Source organism: Drosophila mojavensis, unplaced genomic scaffold (genome assembly GCF_018153725.1).
Source record: "Drosophila mojavensis isolate 15081-1352.22 unplaced genomic scaffold, ASM1815372v1 contig_136, whole genome shotgun sequence".
Lineage (NCBI taxonomy): Eukaryota > Metazoa > Arthropoda > Insecta > Diptera > Drosophilidae > Drosophila > Drosophila mojavensis.
In genome coordinates this window covers 9,913,905-9,929,297 of record NW_025318667.1, presented here as the reverse complement: position 1 = coordinate 9,929,297, position 15,393 = coordinate 9,913,905, and the positions used below count along the sequence as shown (strand labels likewise).

General features: G+C 37.0%; 1 protein-coding gene across 13 annotated transcripts; it reads left to right on the top strand.

Moving 5' to 3' along the window:
- The first annotated feature begins 262 nt into the window (after nt 1-262).
- LOC6585106 (rho GTPase-activating protein 190) lies at nt 263-13,362 on the top strand. 13 transcript variants are annotated; one of them, XM_044011605.1, is made up of 18 exons: nt 263-401; nt 3,923-4,080; nt 4,187-5,482; nt 5,748-6,445; nt 6,518-7,103; nt 7,167-7,345; nt 7,423-7,665; nt 7,722-7,790; nt 8,869-8,994; nt 10,013-10,060; nt 10,665-10,822; nt 10,886-11,102; nt 11,541-11,777; nt 12,125-12,180; nt 12,248-12,641; nt 12,710-12,841; nt 12,905-13,049; nt 13,117-13,362. In XM_044011605.1, coding segments are annotated over exons 2-18 (4,785 nt in total). In that variant the 5' UTR covers nt 263-401; nt 3,923-4,078; the 3' UTR covers nt 13,316-13,362. The 13 variants fall into 13 exon arrangements, with proteins under 13 accessions (XP_043867540.1, XP_015016559.1, XP_015016564.1 ...); XM_015161073.3 differs by having other exon boundaries at nt 10,016-10,060; nt 10,665-11,102; nt 11,544-11,777; XM_015161078.3 differs by having other exon boundaries at nt 10,016-10,060; nt 10,665-11,102.
- The last annotated feature ends 2,031 nt before the right edge of the window (nt 13,363-15,393 follow it).

The window sequence follows — 15,393 nt, the reverse complement described above, 5'->3', positions numbered from 1 at the left end:
CTCCATTTGCGCCTATTTGCTCTGCGAAACCTAAAACATATTGTGCTGGCTTGCTTCTGGCATGCTTATGTATATTTACATATAATGTAAATGTTTTATTTATTTACAGTTGCTTACTTTCACCTTAGCTTCAGTAATTATTCAGGTATTTATTTATAATAAACAAATACAAAAAAAAGTGAAAGTCAACTATAAATATCGATAGTTAGCTTTGAAATGTTATCGATGGACAGCACAAATGCAAGACAATCGATGATATCGCTTAGTTGCCATCGATTGAATTTGTAGCTCAGATTGTTTTGCAGATTGAAGCTCGGATGAGGAATATATAAAAATAGTTTTATTTTCTTAATTTTTATAACGTTTAATAAACGCATTGGAGCTGTGCAAGTGCAATAATTGTGAGTAATTGTTTAATACAGTTTGTGCATAAAATTCAAGTAAAAGTTAGTCGTAAACGCCTCGACATTTTTCACTTGCGTCGGAAGTTTTCTTTCTCTCTCTCTCTGCTTCCAATTTTTTTTTTTCGTTTTTTTTGTTGTACTTTACGATGCTGATTCGTAATTGTCTTGTATACACGCTCGCTCTTTTGGTCTGCGCGCGTAAGTGTGTGTAACTTTATAAGTGTGTGTGTAAGTTTATGTGTATTTGTGAAAATGCTGTTGCTTTTGGCTGTGGCTGGTTGGAAAATAATTAAAGCAAATAAGTGTACAACTCCAATTTGTTGCACATTTCCAAGTGCCTAATTGCAGTGCATGTAAACTTGACTAAATCGGTGCAACTCTCTCCCGACCTCTCTCTCTCTCCCTCTCTCACTGCCAACTATTTTCCTCTCTGTGTATGTGTTGGTGGATGCTGTTGCTGCCAAAGGAGTATTAGAAGGCTTTTTTTGTGTGTTGGATGCCATTCTCAGCATCCACATTCATATGCACGAAACAAAGTCAAGATAAACGAACACACAACGGGAATCGAAAGCAGAATCGGGAATCGGTAAACGCTGAATCGACGACCATCGAGTGTGTGTTTGTTCGTTTCTTTTGGCTGTCCAGCCGTCCACTTATTTGTGCGCAACTGCAGGTAATCACAGAACTTCCCCATTCCTTGCCTCTGCCCTGCCCTTTCAACCACCTTTCATTAATTCCCCCTCGATTCATGAACTACTACAACCTGGCTAAAAACTCAATGAAGTTTATAAAATTGGCAACCGATTGGGATCCATTAAACATTCGCTGCACATGCAGTTGCTGCCCTCCCACATTCCCCTTACAGAGTCGCCACCGCCCCTGCTGCTTGACGCTCTTTGCTAGACAATTGACATCAACAACAAACCAGAAAGAGAGGCAGAGAGTTTTGTGCAAGGGTCGTCGTCATTGTTGTTGCTGTTTTCGTTGATAGTGTTGTGTGAAAGTCGTGCTTATTCACGTGACACGCAGGACTCTGCACCATGTGTGGGTGTTCATATTTCGTGTGCGTATTGTTGCTTGTGTTCTTGTTATCTACGTATCCACATTGACAATTAAATTCGTAGCCCAAAAGCAAAATAAATGGAACAGCTTGAAATAGTTATACCAAATTGGAAATGGGATTGCAGATTATAAGTTATGAAATTTAATACAATCGATAAGATATGCATATCGTCTCAATTAGTGTATTGTTTTCCAACTCTGACTGGAGAGAAACCCGTTTCGAGTCCATCACTAATCGTATAGTTGTTGCTTTTGTTATTGTTGTTGTTGCCTGTTGTGCAGACCGGGGAATGTAGACACATATTGTACAGGAAATCTGTTGCTGGGAACCTCTGCGTAAAATACAATTTGATTCTGCGTGCTGCACTTGCAGTTTGCATTTGTGTTTGCCACTTCTTTTGCAGATGGAGCGCAAAAGGTGGCAACGCCATGGCTTTAGAACGCACAGCAGCAGCAACTGTTTCGCATATTTGTGTAATTCTTGTAAAGCCGGAAAACTCAATTAACGTTTCGAGTGTTTGTTGCTTTTATTAAAAGCGTACACACCCACACGAGCACAGCTAACTGCAACTGCTTATAGAATTGTTGTGCGTGTGTTTGTGTTCATTCACAGAACACTGAAGAGAGCACATGCTATTGCTGCAAAATGTGTTAGCAGAGAGAGCAGGATAACAGGCGACAAGACCACAAATGCACAGGGCAAACGTGTAGACAACAACAACAACAAAAACAATACGCCACCCACATTTGACATAACTGTCTTGCTGCTGGTATTGCTCTCTCAAAAGTCGCGCGCGCCCTCTCGCACACGCACGCAAACACACACAAACATGGATACTCGCTTGTGCGCGCTCGCTCTCGTAAAATCAGTATTTGCTCTCTGTTTCTTGCTTAGTTGCGTTTGTAGCAGCAGCAGCAGCGCAGCTAACAGCAGCAGCGGCAACAGCAGAAACAGGCACAAAAGGATTTTCAATTTGTTGCAGAACTTTTCGAGCGAACACTAAAATATAATTTTACAATCAGAAACGAAAATATCTATTTAAAAAAAAAAACATTTCAAATAATGTTCAATTAAAGGTGCGTGTTTGTGTGCGTGTCCGTGCGTGTGCAAAGTTAACCACAAAATGTTTGTCATTTCGAATTTGTGGAAATGTGTTCTTTTTTTTTTTTTTGCTGCCGCTGTAGCGAGTAGGTGGCAGGACGATGTGGGGGAAGAGTAGAGAGGAGGGCGGCAGGTGGCAATTTGCATTCGACTGCGCCGGCTGTGTGTGTACGCTCCGCTAAGCGCAGGCTCTCTGCTCTGCTCAGCTTAGCTCAACTCGGCTCGACTCTGCTCTGCTCTCTAGCGTATGAGATGTCCAGTCGTGGATGTATCCCAATGGAGGAGGCCCCCTCAGCCAAGTGCTTCCCTACCGCAGTTGTTTTTCTTGTTGTTGTCGTTCTTTCGGTTACTTTTTCCCTTTCTTTCATTTTCCTTCTTTCCTTGAAATTTGTATACCCTGTAAGCAATAGCTGGTCAAACATGCCGACACTTTTTCATTCACGCATTAGCCAGTCACTTGTCTGTGGCGATACGCGAAGTAATTTCGGCGTTATCAATTTCTGTGTCCCCCAATATAAATTGAGAACAAAAGTGTTCTATGAATAGAAATGTCTTAAGAACCCATAGAAAACTGTCTGTAAGGCTAACATAGTTCTTGAATAAACTATTCTTGGTGATTGATAAAAGTTGTGAAAATAACATTTGTTTGTTTGTTTACTTTAAATGGGGTTGATTCAAGTATATACCTATAGTCTAATGACTACATTAGGAAATCCAACTAATTATAGTTATATTATAAGGGAATTAACTATTTAAGTTCCCAAACTTCCCATAGTAATTCTTGTTAAATCTTATTGGCTTGATTCAAGTTTGGATTAATCACACGGGCTCAGTCGAAAAACTGAGCTTTGTAAACTAATTTTGTTTTAAATTTTGCCTGTAACTTCACAAACTACCCTTGTTTAATTTAATTTGAGTTAAATTGCTTACAGACTTACAAATTGTTTATATATGTATATAAACATTAATTAGGAAAAATCGGCAACGTATACATATACAATTCTGTAAATATATTATATATCAAGCATACGGATCGAAATATTTGTATGTATTAAACGTTTTTTAAGGTTTCTAATGCAAACTTGTTTTAGCTATTATATGACTCAGAATAAGACGAAGACTATTATATGAATGCTAAGCCGATTGTGGATATAGACTGTATAATAGCGTTATATAACAGTCAAAAGGCAACGTGTCAAACCTGTAAAATATATTATTGATCAGTTGGGTCAATCGAATGTTGTTCAAATATGCATGGAGAGAGAGAGTGCGATTTTCCTATTATTTTACGATAGCTCATACCATTTCCCTATCGAAAATAATCGATCATTTGATTTGATTTTCAATACTGCAGGAGCTAATGATTTCAAACACAGTAATGTGTAGGATAAATTCACTGTGATGAATGAAGAGATTTTGGATATTTTGAATTTTGGAGCCCTCCAACACATCCCACAAAATTGGAAAAGAATACAAATATTTTACAAATAGCTGAGATCATCGAACATAAATGTAATTATAATGCTCTAAAATTTGGATTTCATCCAAGTTAAATATAAACAGGATCCTGTATAAATTTGTTGTATTTATCTAATGATTCTTTCAACTCCATCTACAGGTACAACAACAAGATGCGTCAATTCAATATTTCGGTCATTGGACTATCCGGGACCGAAAAGGATCGCGGCCAGGTCGGCGTTGGTAAATCATGTTTGTGCAACAGATTTATGCGGCCAATGGCCGATGATTATTTTATAGATCACATATCAGTGCTAAGTCAAAGTGATTTTAGTGGTCGCATTGTGAATAATGATCACTTTCTCTATTGGGGCGAGGTGCGCAAGACGACGGACGAGGGCGTTGAATACAATTTCAATATAATCGAACAAACAGAATTTATGGATGATTCGACATTTCAAGCGTTCAAAGTCGGCAAAATGGATCCGTATCTGAAACGCTGCACAGCGACTAAGGTCTTTTCGGCAGAGAAGCTGATGTATATATGCAAAAATCAACTGGGCATCGAAAAGGAGTACGAACAAAAGGTGATGCCCGACGGACGCTTGAGTATCGATGGCTTTGTCGTTGTGTTCGATGTGAGTCCGGTGCCAAATCGTAGCGTTGAGAAGCAAGTGGAGTTCGTACAGAATGCGATTGCGAATATATTGAAGAACAAGAAGCCGCTTGTCCTGGTGACTACCAAGAATGACGATGCCTATGAGCTGTATGTGCGCGAGGCGGAAAAGATTAGTCAACGCAAGGACTACAAGAGTACGGTGCAGTTGATTGAGACGTCGGCACATGAGAGCATCAACATTGATTTGGCATTCCTGATGCTCGCCCAAATGATTGACAAGGTGAAGAATCGCGTCAAGATCATTTCGTATCAGGAATCGGCCAAGTCGCGAAAAGAATTGCTCGACATACGATCGGAGGCCGTGACGCGCTTGATACGAAATCAAATCACCGATTATCATATATTGTGGTCACAAGGCTCAAAGATGCTATCACAGTATCGCGAATGGAACGAGTTCCTCAACATATTCGGACACGAGGCCGGACAGAAGCTATTCCGTCGTCACATGAAGAAACTGCGCGACGATCATCTCAATAAGAAACTGCATCAGTATTTGGACAAATTTGCACTGGCACTCGAATATCTATTGCCCGATATAAGTGCATTGAACATTAGCGATGATGATGCCTGGGAATGTGCACGCAACTATTTACAGAATCATATTGAATTCGATCAGTATTTCTATGAGTTTCCGCAAGTCAGCTGGACGGACTTCCTCGACATGGATGTGCCTGACGATGAGACACGTATACCTTTTGATGTGCTGGAAACGAATGAGGCAGAGACCGTATTTCGTAACTATTTGAATTCGGTGCAGCAGGACAAAAAGAAAATTGGGTAAGATATGGAAAATTACTTTACGAATTGGGATAATACCCATATTATAGCTAGAGAAATGAGCAGGCAGTCTTGATTATCAAAGGAGCACAGCTCTTTCCAAATGTCTAGCTCTTTATAGGTATAGCGTTTCTAAGGTTTCATACCATTGATCCCTGATTATTGAAAATACATATAACTTTCAATTATAGATAAATATACATAGACTTTAAATACCATAGTTTATCTAACCCACAACTAATAGATAAATCATTTGACATTGCAGTTGGAAGCAACAGTTCAAGATGCTGCTGGAGGAATCTGGCTTTGTGACGCCCGGAAAACAATTGTCGGAGGTGCGTGTCCTGTTCATGGGCCGTGAGTGCTTCGAGGCGTTATCCGAACACGACTGCCAACAGATCTATGATATACATCAGGACGAGATTATTGAGAAGAGCAAACAGAATTTTGTTGAGCTGCTGCTGGAGCATGCGCAATATTTTCTCCAATTCAAGAATGTGGACATTATCACACAGGAGGATGTTAGACAGATAACCGATGTTATCCAGGAGGATTCGCGCTACAAAATGTTGGATCGTTTGGATCAGGAGCGACGCGTGATGTTGGTGCAACATTTACGCTTCATCCACTGCCCCATTAGGGATCATTGTCCGTTCTTCAACAATTGTGTGGACAATCTGATTGAGGAGGTGCTCGCTGATAAGTCAGCGACCAATCATAAGATGGGCGGTAATGTTGGTGGTGGCGGTGGCGGCTGGAAAACCACTGGCAATGGCTCCGAGCGTACATTGAATCTGTTGATTGTCGGCTCCGAGCATTTGGCCAGCGATTTACTGAACGATATTCGCATATGTACGGGTAGCAAGGGTGAATATATCTATGAGAACCAAACATATTATCTCAATTATCGCATTGCCAATGGCGATATGGAGGCATTCAAAGCCATCGATGTCTACTCAAGTGGTAAGACAAAACTAAAACTAAAATAAAAATAATTATACCTATTTATATCTTTTTATGTCCATGTCTTTGTAGGTCTCATTTGTGTTTACTCAAATCAGCAATCGTTTGAAACGCTCAAGGATAATTTAGAACGCACACTCTTATGCAATTTAGAGCTGGAGGATAAATTCGAGAATTTGCCAATTGTTTTAGTCTATCAACCGCAAGATCTGAAAGAGAATGAAGTTGAATACTTGCGCAGCGAGGGCATGCGTCTCTCCGAAATGTTGCATTGCGATTTCATAGATCATACGCAGAATCATCAGAAATACGTTTACGATATACTCAATATAGTTATACTCTCATTGAAGCTAAGCGAAATGAAAAGCTATGAACCATATCCATCGTCCAATCATACCGATCTACGCATACTTGTCTGCATCTATTGCGGCGATCAATATGATATCGAAAACATTGTCCAGCCACTGTTAGCCGAATCGACGCTGGTCAAAGCCAATGAGCACTGCATCATTGTCGATGTCTTCATTGGTGATGCCAAACGGCGTGTGGAATTTATTTTATCTTCGTACCATGGCACCAATCAATATCGGGATGAACTTATCCATGGCTATATATACATCTATTCGGCAAAACGACGCTCATCGCTCGCCAATCTCAAGTAATATATAGTTATAGAACATATTGTATATAATCCTCATTTATATTGTTTGTATTTCCATAGCATTTTGGCTGCACAGAATGCAAACATTCCATTGCAATTAGTCGCTGTGACGGAGAGTGGCGGTGTTAATGCTTTCTTTAATAATGAGATCTGTCAGTTTCTCATTACCGAGGGCAACGCGTTGGCCGATCGCTACAAGGGCAGCTTCATGACCTTCTCAGCGGATCAATATGTCAAGTGTATGTGTCTATAGGGACGAAATTTAATCATTTTGACTGCTGTTAATTCAATCTCTCTATCTCTGTCATTTATTTAGTCGCCTTCTACAATCCATTCTTGAAGATCGCATGGGATAACAAATACGAGGTTGAGAATCTGCATGTGGAGGAGTCAATTACTTTAGATTCGGGCGAGGGTACGCTTGAGAATTCGGTTAATCAAATGCCACGCCCACCGCCCAGACATGAAAGCTATATGCTATCGAATACACTGGGCACCGATGGTTCAGGTAGTGAGAATTATGAAATGCTTCCTACACGATCTCTCAACTCATTAAATGGTTAGTTGCACATTATCCACTCTTATAACACACTCTTATAATATTTCATTTTGTAGAAGAAAGAGATATATCACTAGATGAAATCTATGATGACAACAACGAAAAACCCAAACACCTGCATCAAAGTAAGTTGCCCAACAGTTATTTAGTACATTACAAAATTTAACTATATATATATATATATATATACATGTATACATATATGTGTGTATATGTATATATACTCAATACTATCTACAGACATATTCTAAGATAATCTATACATAAGTCCAACTATCCATATCCATATCATATGAAATACAATATCCAATCCAATCAGTCAGCATATGTATATAAACATGTATGTCGTATATATGCGACATTTACAGCTCATGCATTGTGAGTCCCACTTACAATCTGATACCCTGTAAACAAAGATACTTAACGGGCTGGCATGGACAGTAAAAGAAAGATGAAATATCAGATGAACAAAGCACGACTTTACAGTTTGAGTCCCAAAACGTTCACATGGCATACAGAAAATACTGTGTAAAAGCCGTTCCTTGAAATCAGCAGACTCTACTTCGACTGTATTAGCTTTTAGAATTGTTTCTTTGCTTCGGACGCTGAAAGATTGGTTACGATACACTAATACCCTGTAAACGCCCTTATCTAACTGCGGTAGTAAAATAGTTATATGTCATATGGCAAAGTTTAACAGGTATCTGCTTTATACCCTGCAATATTTTGAAAGTTCTAATCAACGAACTAGCTGAAGCAATTTGCTTAATTTGACTTATAATATGCCGTAAAATCAGGTTTGTTTTATTGACTTGGACAGTTAAGCTCTATATATTCACAGGTTTTGTTTTGGCTATAAACCGAAACCAACTGTTTATTTACAGGGTATACAGCTTTTTTTGTCATTGATTATAAATATTTTCTGAAAGACCCTGATCCCAAATATATTTTTACATACAAACCATAAAAATACTCTATGTAATACTCTCTTTCTCTATATATATATACATAAATATATATAATGATTACCATATATATTATTAATGATTAATCATAACATTTTTTTTTTTTTTTTTTTTTAATCGACTTATCTCTGTGTGTGTGTGTGTATTCGTTGTTGTTATTGCCTATTGCATATCAAAATAACTATTATATATACTACAAAATAAAAAAAATATCGAAAATATATCGAAAAAAAAAAAGGATTCCAGATATTCCCTCCTCCAACAACTCCTCCAGAGCCAGCCCCTCCAGATCATCAGCTCATTACATGCACATATAAGAGTCAATTCGTTTCGGCTTCAGAATCAAGTTTGGAAGAGATAACATGTAATCTAACTAATTGAATATTTTCTTATATACTCGTTTATATCGTATGATATCGTAATATGCATCACAAATTTTACTTCGGTTTTACTTCTTATTAGTTTCATTCTTTGTTATAGTCATTTTCTTTCTGTTCCTTTTGTTCGTTTTGTTTGTGCTTCTACTCGTTTTGGTCTTCGTTTTACAGCCAAGACGTAAACTGTAAATGTTGTTTGCTCATTCATAATAATATTCTCCCCAAGTCGACCGACCCCAACCGCCACCCTCTACACCGCACCACAGCCCCGACTTAACCCATTCATATGCTCGATTTGTACAAATACCTCATCATCATCATCTTTATATATCATCATATTTATATAAATCTGAAAAAAAAAAAAAACAGAAACCCCGCATAACCACAATTTCATTCATTTTATCAACATTTAATGCACTTACAGAAAGCTAAAGTCATTTGCTTATTATTCTCAGTTATATTATTATACGGTTTAGTTTGTCTGTTTCCAAGCAAACTTAAACTAAATTAAAAAGATATTTAAATTGATGTAAATAGCACATACATATATAAAGAAGATGAAAATTTTGTAAATAATTTTTGTATATATTTTCAAATTGCTTTCTGTAAGGGTATTCAAGCTTCGGCTTCGATCGAACTTTGCTTTTCTTCGTTTTCTTTTGCCCCTTTTCTCACCTTATGCAGCCATTATATAGTATCCATATGAATATATATACATATATGTATGCATATATACATATATAATACACTACCACCTTTTTATTTGGCCTCAATTGTATATAGTTTTTCTTTATATTGCGTACATTTACCATAGTTTTCAATTTTATTTTATTTTCTTTTGATTCCATTTCAACTTAGCTGAAATTAAAGAAAAAAAAGAAAACCATGCTAACTACTGCCATTTGATGCATATTATATTTTCGTTGTTCTTGTTGTTTTTTCCATTTTCCTTTTCTTTCGTGCCTTATTTGGGCATTTCTTTGTTCTACTCATGCATTTCATAAGCAGCGGATGTCAGCGGGTCAAAGGATTCATTGGCCACCCACGACGCAGGTTAACTAAATGTTCCAATACTTTTAAACGGCTCATTCAAATGAGCTGCTACGCTTATTCAGTAGATCAATAAACAATCAAGTTCACTCACGTCATGAATGATATATGTACATAAATTTTATTATTATAATTTTTTGCTTTGTTTTTGCTTGTTCATGAACTATACATTCCATTGGATTGCTTAATTGTTCAGGAACGAAAACTGAATGACCAATACGAATAATGGGCGCTAGTGTTCGTTGTTTAAGCAATGACCAGTTAGAATATATCGATAAAATGCACGACTAACTATCGATCGGAATGTATCGTCCATGACCGAACTCGTGAATAAACAGCACGATCTACATATGTAGATCACGATTCGCTATTGAACGTTAAAGTTAATCGAAATTGAAAGAAATAAAAACAAGTAAAAAATAAATAAAAATACAAAGCAAATAAGTGAAAATCTTTTGCACGATCTTTAGTGATCCCCAATTACCTAAATACAGGCTTTAGAGAGTTCTGTAAATTTCTGCCTCGCTCGCCTTTTAGCTTTACCTTAATGTTAACATTATTTTACCAGAAAAAAAAACTTTACAAAAATGGTTTGCATAATTTACAGAATGGCTGGAGGATAAAAGCGATGCACGTCGCAATGCAAACAAGAACTCCATCTGGAATAATTTTAGCGGCTCAACGCATGCGTATACCACAGGCAGGCGGCATATCGATTCCAACTTGAATAAGATACGGCCCAAAGGACCTAGCCAAACGTTGAAGGTGGGTGAAGCGCCCAGTCGTAACTGTGCCATGAGCTCTTCAACTTTCACGCTACCCACACAGCAACCGGGCAAGCTGAATATGAAGAACTTTCAGCTGGTTAGCGATGCCGTCGCCAAAATGAACTTCACCAGCAGCGGCAGCATGGGAGAATCCTATTTGGCTGGTTGTGAACCCGGTGGTGACAAGGATGCCAAGCGCTATGATCATGCTCAGCTCGATGGCGAGGATGAGGACTCCGAGGAGCTTGCCGAATACGAGCAAATTTATGAAAATGAAGGTGCGTTTAAGATGATATAGAGGAGGAGGAGGAGGAAGAAGATGAAGAAAAAGAGAAGAACTACTGCCACCGGTACATTGTAATATGGTTTAACTGATACCCTGTAGAACATTGTATAAGGGCGTAACTTGTTACCACATACCTAACGACGCTAATTAACTGACGATGTAAGGGATTTGTCTGTCCAGTAGTGGGTCTCTGAAAGATACGAATATATGTTCTTAATAAGCCAAGTGCATGAGCTGTAAATTCTATACTGTAAAAACAATTCGATTTGGGGCTCTAATCAGTGTCTCTGCAATAGATTATGTTGCTTTAGTTGAGATATGTATATATACATATATATAGACTAAAACACCTATTTTATATGAAAATATGGGATAAAAACCATAATGCAAACTTGAATCTAATGCATTATCTGCCTTCTTCTTTCTCCAGCAGACTGCACCGAGTCGGATAGTTGCGCCAGTTCAACGGAGCGCCGCGTACGTCAACAGAATGCCTACTACAAGGCCAACAAAAAGGCCGGCACCACCACCAAGAAGAACAAGAAGAAGAAGGTGGCTATACCGGTGCAGACGCCACGTGTGCCACCATTTGGTGCGTATGTCAGTCCACCGGAGATACCGTTACACTATCAGCGTATGGCCGCTGCTGCGGCTGCAGGTGAGAAAAGTATGTGTCGTGCTTTATTATTTGCATTTCTTGTTCGAGTTGTGCTTCAGTTCAGCCAAATGCTAAAACAACTAACAATTTATGGAAACCTTTAAGAATAAGTATGTTATTAACATGCGCCCTAACATTTACATATAACACTATGTAAGCATGGTCTATGTGTGTATTATTTTATTGCCTTGGAATTTACTTTTATTTTATATCTTAAATGTATATATGTTAACATGTATAAGACTTTTTATGGGCTTAGTTTCTTCAGTTCAGAATGATGCTTCAACTAGTAGTCGGTTAACATTGACCTTATCAATTATAAGACTCTGTATATTAACCCATGTTTCTGCTTTTAGAAAAAGCCGATTCTAGTGGGGTACCCGAATTCATGAAAAGCGATAAATCGCCAGAGGTAAGACTACTCACTGATTTGCCTAATCGAATATATACTATATCTATATAAATTCCGATTCGCTTAGTATTCCATGGTGCCGGAACTAACTGCAGTCAGCATATTTGGTGCTGAGAACTTGCCCGAATACAATATGAATGCGAAATGTTTAAAGGATTTCGAGAAGCTGGAGAAGCGACGCATCAAGGAGGAGCAGGCACGACTGCGCAAGCTGCAGGAGAAGGAGAAAGAGCAGGAGAAGAAGCTCAAGCGTAAGCTCAAACAGAATGCCAAAGGACTAACAGAAACAACTGAAGCCCAATTTGGCAAGCTAATGATCACATCCGATAAGGACGAGATACCCATATTCCTGATCAAATGCGTTGAATTCATTGAGAAGGAAGGACTCGATTCCGAGGGCATCTATCGTGTGCCAGGCAGTCGAGCACATGTCGACATGCTATTCCAGCGTTTTGAAGATGGTAAAAGGATTTAAAATATTTGTATATATATATACTGAGAAGCTAATCTATATTATTCTTGGTGTTAGATACCAATACAATTATTGATGTGCTGGATATACCAGTAAATGCGGTGGCCACCGCGCTCAAGGACTTCTTTTCGAAGCGCTTACCACCGCTGTTCAGCAAGGATATTATCAAGGAGTTGGAGGAAATTGCCGGTCAGTCCAGCAGCCCTTGAATCCAAATATAAATATGTTTTATCTATAATTTGATTTCTCCAGGCTCTCGTGGTGTTGGCTCCTCCAAGCTGAACGTTGAGGTGAAAACAGATCGCAGCTGCCGTTTGATAGCTTTAAAGTCCTTGCTACAAAAACTACCACCCATCAATTTCGCCATTCTCAAATACATATTCCAGCACTTTGTGCAGTAAGTCACGATGCCTTTATAAAGATTCTATTATGGATTTCTGATGTGTTTCTCTTTATACTTGCAGCGTCTCAGACAACTCGAAGCTAAATAGCATGGATAGCAAAAATTTGGCAATTTGCTGGTGGCCCACATTGATACCCATTGATTTTACGGATATGGGCCATTTTGAACAGTTGCGTCCATATCTCGAGGACATTGTTCAGACGATGATCGATCAATTTCCATATCTATTCTGTGGCAAAGATGCCTTCGTTATGGTTTAAAACGGATGCACAAAAGATGATGAAGATGAAGCAGCAGTAGAGCAGTTCTATATATAGAGACAAGCTTTGAAGAGAACCCATCGATCGATTTAAAGATCATCAAAAAAGAGAAAAACAAAACATAAAACAGAACAAAAAAAAATATATGTGTGTAATGTCAAAGCAGGCAGCAAAAGTCGCGAAAGAAGAAAATGTCAAATTTTTGTAAACGCAACAGTATGAAAATGCATACATATATATATATATACTCCAATTTATATATTTATATATGCATACATATATATATGTATAGATATATGTGTATGTTCACACCATTTAAATGTGTATATGTGTGCGTGCGTGTAAAGTATTTGGTATAAAAAGTATAAACCAATTAGTTAAGTAGGCTATATTTATTTTATATGTGTATGTGAATATATATGTATATACATGTATATGTATGTATGTATACATATATATATGTATTCATATATATATTTATATATGAGAATTATATATATTTTGTATTAATGGCTTTGTTGTGTTTCCGTGATATGTGTAAACGCATAGGGTTTTTTGCGCCCGATCTATTATTATATATAACGATATATATACATGTATATGTGTATGAGTGTGTGTATGTATATCTATGTATACACATATGTCTGCATAGAAACTTGCATATAAAAAATTATTAATTGTGTATTGTATGTTAAAATGTATGTTATAAAAAAGGAAAAAAAGTGTATATATGTATTTAGATATTTATATATATATATAAATATTTAAATACATATATGGATGTTGAGACATGAAGCAGAAGCAGAGGCAACTTGAGCTAACAGAAAGAAAAAAAAAAAAGAAAAGAAACAAATATTAAAAACAAAAGGAAGCAAAACAACAATTTCAACTACTACAAATTTGAATCTCTATGTGTATTCTGTATGAGACAGAGCGAGAAGGGTAGTGCGTGATCGGTCTCACTCCTTGCAGAGTGAGTGAGTGCGAATGAATGCGTTTCTCTCGAAAGAGAGTATGAGAGAGATGGAGTGAATGAATGCATGCTTGTTTCTTCTAAATGTATTTAAATGAATAAGAATCTCTAAATATATATGTATGTATGCATATGTATTGAATTGTGTCTAAAAGATGAAAATGTATTAAGTATTAGCGCTAAATTATATGATAATATTAACCTATTAACGACCCCTCGGCCCCTGCTCCGACACCGCCTCCTCCACCCCCGACCCCATCTCACAGGATCAATATTGCAAGTAAAAACGAAAAATAATTAAAAATTCTTTGTCTCTTAGCTCTCAGCTATTATATAAATGTGTGCTCTACTTACATATATATATATATATACATTCTATGTATGTGTGTATGTATTTATATGTATTTTAAATTAAATAAAAAGAAAAACAACAAAAAACGAAATCTAGACAACGTAAGCATAAGTGTTATTCCTTGTAATTGAGCATTAATTTTTTATAAAAACTAATTATATATATATACATATACATATACATATGCATATATGTGTGTATAAACATATATATGTATATATATAATTATATAATTGTGTATCTTGTGTCTGGAACGGACCTCAAACTTAAAGCGAAAGAAAAAACAAAACAAAATTAATGAAAAATGACAACAAACGCGAAAACAGAGAGCAGAGAATGAGAAACAAAAAAAAAAAAAAAAAAAAAAAAAAAATGAAAAACAAAACAAAATAACCAATATATAGTATAATTTGTATAGATATGTGTGTCTATTGCATTATTTGTACACGATTTGTGCATGCATATATACATATATATATGTGTATATGGATTCATATATATGTCTGTGTGCATTTATTTATATATACGCCTAAAAAACAAGAAAAAAAAAACGAAAAAAAAAATGCAAATGTCTCAAAACAAAAAACAAATGTAATTCGACGTGATGTGTAATATTTTTAAAAGCAAATTTTATGCCCCCCATAAAACGAAAACAAAATCCTAGCCACGCCCCCTCCCTCGAAACCCAGCGCTCCCCATATATGTATAAATATATATATATATATATTATATATACATATGTGTGTATACAGC

What these genes read in the sequence shown, in the direction of transcription:
- LOC6585106 (XM_044011601.1), top strand. An exon ending in ATTGGCCACCCACGACGCAG is followed by an intron (nt 10,061 to 10,664) that starts GTTAACTAAATG and finishes CATAATTTACAG; the next exon opens with AATGGCTGGAGGATAAAAGC. An exon ending in GGAGTTGGAGGAAATTGCCG is followed by an intron (nt 12,842 to 12,904) that starts GTCAGTCCAGCA and finishes TGATTTCTCCAG; the next exon opens with GCTCTCGTGGTGTTGGCTCC.